This window comes from Poromitra crassiceps, assembly GCF_964638095.1.
Source record: "Poromitra crassiceps genome assembly, chromosome: 2".
Taxonomy (NCBI): domain Eukaryota; kingdom Metazoa; phylum Chordata; class Actinopteri; order Beryciformes; family Melamphaidae; genus Poromitra; species Poromitra crassiceps.
Window position 1 is genome coordinate 110,008,257 of NC_139624.1, and position 5,215 is coordinate 110,013,471.

General features: G+C 45.6%; 1 protein-coding gene across 1 annotated transcript; it reads right to left on the minus strand.

Moving 5' to 3' along the window:
• Positions 1-3,500: 3,500 nt before the first annotated feature.
• LOC310795744 (E3 ubiquitin-protein ligase RNF152-like) lies at positions 3,501-4,157 on the minus strand (the record flags this gene model as incomplete). The annotated part of the gene is made up of 1 exon (XM_083657812.1): positions 3,501-4,157. The coding sequence occupies one exon, from the start codon at positions 4,155-4,157 to the stop codon at positions 3,501-3,503; it is 657 nt and encodes a 218-aa protein (XP_083513938.1).
• Between the last annotated feature and the right edge of the window lie 1,058 nt (positions 4,158-5,215).

The window sequence follows — 5,215 nt, forward strand, 5'->3', positions numbered from 1 at the left end:
GTCACACCTACTATTACAAAATGATTGATAGGGGAAAATTAGCAAATGTTTTATTATGATATAGATCACGTCATTTTCACAAGCTGGTTAATCAGAATGATCTGGGAATGATGGATTGGGGATACATATATTGTAAATATATATTACATTCTGGTATAGGAATCTTCTTATGCTGAATACTCAAAATGAGTAATACAGGATTGACTAGTTTCCTTTCTCATGTGGGGTGTGTGGTGCCCTCTGCCCCTGGCCTGAACAGTACTGAATGAGTCATCACGTTATCTTTCAGAGCAAACGCACAGACGGCGCCCTAATCCTAACATCACACTCCTATCCATTCACAAAGTAAAACATGACAACAAAGACAGTCATCAGAAAAAGATGAGAAAATTACAATCATTTTGTACATAACTAGGCTATACAAAATAGTTCACCCTGTTTGTGTGTATATACTGTACACTCCATTGCTTTAATGATACAGTAAACTGAATGAATTGCTTGCCACAACATATAAAAGTGAAAAAGGAAAAGATCCATCTCTGCGGACGCAAAGGATATCCAAAAGCAGATAAATCGATACAACAGTCATTAACTGGAACCCTGTAGCACCCGCCCACTCCCGACCCAATCATGACCCCGCCCCTCCCTGCCGCATACACACAAAAACTCACACATATACACACAGCTGACCCACATCCACCAATCCTAGATCAAAAGAAGGTATTGAGATGAATGGAGTGGATAGTGTGTGGGTTGCAGCCACGGTCAAAGTCAGAGAGGCCATCTTGAGCGGGTTGGTGTGAGAGGAGACCAGGGTTCCTACACATCTTCAATTAATAAAATCCCATACTTTTTCCAGACCTTGATTTGTTTTGAAGAGTTTGTCTGGTGTTCAATATGATTTACCTCTGCTAACTACTAGGTCATATCACTGTATGAAGATTGTTCTGCACACACAAATATTAGAATATGTGAGATTGGCAGGGTTCCTACACTATTTCCATTTTAAAATTCCATATTTTCCCCAGACCCCATGTTCTTGACTGGATGTGAGTATTTGATGTAATACATGCTGACAGCGGCTAGGTACAGTGATAAGAGCATCCATCTATCTGAACATTACCGGAGACTGTTGTGTCCCGATGTGTAAAACCTCGTTTGGACAATCAGTTTTCTCTGTTAAAGGAGCAAAACTATGGAACAGTCTACCTACTGAGCTGAAAACACAACACAATTTTAATGTTTTTAACAGGGGTATTAAGTCATGGTTAAAAGAGAAACAACTGTGTTCTCACACTTAATACCCTTGTAGACCTCTGGTGGTACTCTGTGTATTATGTCTGTATTGTGTGTACATCCTTGAATACCTGCTGTGAAAATGTTGTGACAACTATTAATGCATGAATTGACAGATACACAAACACACATGGAGGAGCAGCCCTAAAATAAGCTCTCTTCCATGTTTGGTCAAGATATCTGGCAATTAATGAAAAGGCGTGACTTTGCCCTTAAAAAGCCTCCAGCATCTAGTGACTTGCTTGTCAATACATTTGTATGTATAGCTTTACTCATGTGGTTTTATATTTGATTATGTTTCTTTTTGGGTATGTCCTCTGGGGTGTGTTTTGGTGACTTCCTGGTGACTTCCTGGTGACTTTCTTGTCAATACATTTGTATGTGTGGCTTTACTCTTGTGGATTTATATTTGATTGTGTCTCTCTTTGGGTATGTCCTTTGGGGTGTATTTAAATGTGGGGGTCGCCTGTGGACAGGTGTTGAAAATTAGTGTTCCGCTTTAAACACTTAATGCTGTGTATCTGGTTGTTGTGCATACATGTATGTTACATCTCCAATGCTCTGTGATGTCCATATGAAATAAACTTAACCTTAACCTTAACCTTAACCTTAACCTTAACAAAAACTGTGGACTCAAAGCGGCTCTACAACATAAAAGCTACAATTATGCGTTATTATTATTATATAATTATTCATTCCCAAAATAGCAAGACCTGGAAATGATTAACTTATTATTTTTATTTTTTTTCCAGACTTTCCAGACCAGTGTAGGAACCCTGGGAGATGAACCCACAGCTAAACGGTTAAAGATAACTCACAAAGCATAATGTGAGAAAACAAGGGAATGGCAGCTGCACCGCAGATTTTTTTTTTTTTTTTATGAACTAAAGTGAAAAACACGTTGCTGTGATGAAGGACTGTGCCCAACATGTGGCCGCACAAATCCAAATACCACACAGCCGAGGTCAGGTTCTGCCTCCTTATTTTCACATTTGTAAAATGCCGCCATTCCTGCATTTTTTTTTTATTACTATTATTTTTTGCCATGTGAGCTATTTCATGGATGTTTTGCCGTTAATTTCTTGGCAGAGCAGCCGACCAGAAGGCTACACAAAGTGGCACACCTGCCACACATTTAAAGCCTTAATACAGCAAATCAATACTTATTACCTCTGGATGTCTGTTGAAGACCTGTGCTTTCAGGGTCGCTCTGAAATATGCTGGCGTGAATTACGATACTATCCGTGTTTTGTGTGTTTTTAACATCAACACCCCTTACAAAAAAACGTCACGGAAGGAACCTCCATAGAAACAGTCAAGAGGAGGTGGTGAGAGCGGGGAGAATGTAAGCGCTGTTGATTTTTGCGTCCCCCGTGACCCAGACAGGGCCAGCGGTTGGACACCACATGGTTAATTCTTGCAGCAACAGAGACTGGAGCGCAGCCAAGTCCAAACACTCTGTACTGCGACACCAGTTGGAGATACTCTGTACTGCGACACCAGCTGGAGATACTCTGTACTGCAGCACCAGCTGGAGATACTCTGTACTGCAGCACCATCTGGAGATACTCTGTACTGCAGCACCAGCTGGAGATACTCTGTACTGCAGCACCAGCTGGAGATACTCTGTACTGCAGCACCAGCTGGAGATACTGTACTTGGCACCCACACTCTAAACAACACAACGATAACTGATGTACTTCTACAGACCACAGACTAAACAGGCAATCCACTGATAGAGTGTGTGTGTGTGTGTGTGTGTGTGTGTGTGTGTGTGTGTGTCTGTCAGGTGTGTGTCAGACCAGGCTCTATCCAGGCTGCCCAAAAATCTAAGTCATTCCAAAGGCCTTTTCTCAGAGAAAATTGAGGACTGGAATAGGGCGATGGGTTTCAGGGTCAGTCAACGTGAGGATGTATATTTCCATTCAGATATGATGTATTTCATGTCCAGTATCCTCCAAATCAAAAGAATGGGGAGGCAATGACAGAGCCAGTTAATAGTTTGTGGTCCTCCTTCTTGCCATCTCTCTCTCTCTTAATCCATCTGTCTCAATGCCTTTCTGTCTCTCTGGAGCTTCCTCGGATGCCCGTGATGTGTTTTGGAGTCCGCTCTCCTCGGCATAGTCCCGACCCGAGGAGAGGTAGGGCTGGAGAGGATGGGGGGAGTTCAGGGGGGTAGTCCGAGCATCCCCCATACCCACCGATCAGCCACAGGAGATGACGGTGAAGCGCTTGGAGATGCAGGACATGTTGTGCAGCACGATGCCCAGAAGAAAGAGCAGCACGCAGGCCACCAGGATCACCGTGCACACGCCCGACCAGGTGGAGCCCTTCCCCCCGGCGCCTCCCCCCACTGGGCCCCCCATGCCTCTCCTCTCGCCGTCCCCCACTTCCAGCCCGACCACCCCCACGCCCACCCCCATGTCCTCCAGGCCAAGGGGCTGCTGCTCGGGCACCGTCACCACCGTCATACCCTTCTGCTGGCCGGGTAGGAAGCGACACCCGTGCAGCTCACCCGGTAGGCCCAGCACGCGCTCCTTGGCTACGGGCAGCGGCAGCATGTAGCAGCCATTGCTGGGCAGGCGGATGAAGACGGGAGTGTGCTCGGAGGCGTGCGGGATGGCGATGACGGTGATGATGTCGGGGTCGTCGGGGAGCTGGGAGACGGAGACCCCCGCAGGGAGCTTGGTGACACCACGGCACCAAGGGCAGCGGATCTCCTTCTGGCTGCTGCGCATCTGGGTCAGGCACACGGAGCAGCACGTGTGATGGCAGTCCAGCAGCTTGGGCCGCCGCCGTGGGCTGTAGTAGTTAAAGCAGATCTGGCACTCCAGAATGGAATCTTGGGAAAGAGTCTCCATTTTGCCAATTGTAGGAGGGAGCAGTCCTAATTTTTAAAACTGAACCCAAATGGGAATGGGAATGTTGGCTGGCAAATATTCAACGAGCGGAGATCCAATGTGAGACATTCAATATTCCAAGTGGAGGTAGGAAAGCGTGGTGGTCTCCGATACCCTGCGTTCTGCCACCATTCACAGCATCACAGTGATGTTACAGCCCCTCGGCGACAACATGGTACGTAATCTGCAAGAGAGAAGAGACAGTGTTGTTCAGATGATGAGGGCACAGACAGAGAGAAGAGACAGTGTTGTTCAGATGATGAGGGCACAGACAGAGAGAAGAGACAGTGTTGTTCAGATGATGAGGGCACAGACAGAGAGAAGAGACAGTGTTGTTCAGATGATGAGGGTACAGACAGAGAGAAGAGACAGTGTTGTTCAGATGATGAGGGTACAGACAGAGAGAAGAGACAGTGTTGTTCAGATGATGAGGGTACAGACAGAGAGAAGAGACAGTGTTGTTCAGATGATGAGGGTACAGACAGAGAGAAGAGACAGTGTTGTTCAGATGATGAGGGTACAGACAGAGAGAAGAGACAGTGTTGTTCAGATGATGAGGGCACAGACAGAGAGAAGAGACAGTGTTGTTCAGATGATGAGGGCACAGACAGAGAGAAGAGACAGTGTTGTTCAGATGATGAGGGTACAGACAGAGAGAAGAGACAGTGTTGTTCAGATGATGAGGGTACAGACAGAGAGAAGAGACAGTGTTGTTCAGATGATGAGGGTACAGACAGAGAGAAGAGACAGTGTTGTTCAGATGATGAGGGCACAGACAGAGAGAAGAGACAGTGTTGTTCAGATGATGAGGGCACAGACAGAGAGAAGAGACAGTGTTGTTCAGATGATGAGGGCACAGACAGTAAAGCTGCAATGATTAGTCCATCGACAGAAAGTATTTCTATAATCGATTAATCATTTAGACCAATTTTTAAGGATGGAAAATCTCGTTCCAGCTTCTTAAATGTAAATTTTTCTGGTTTCTTTAGTCTTCTATGACAGTAAACTGATTATCTTTG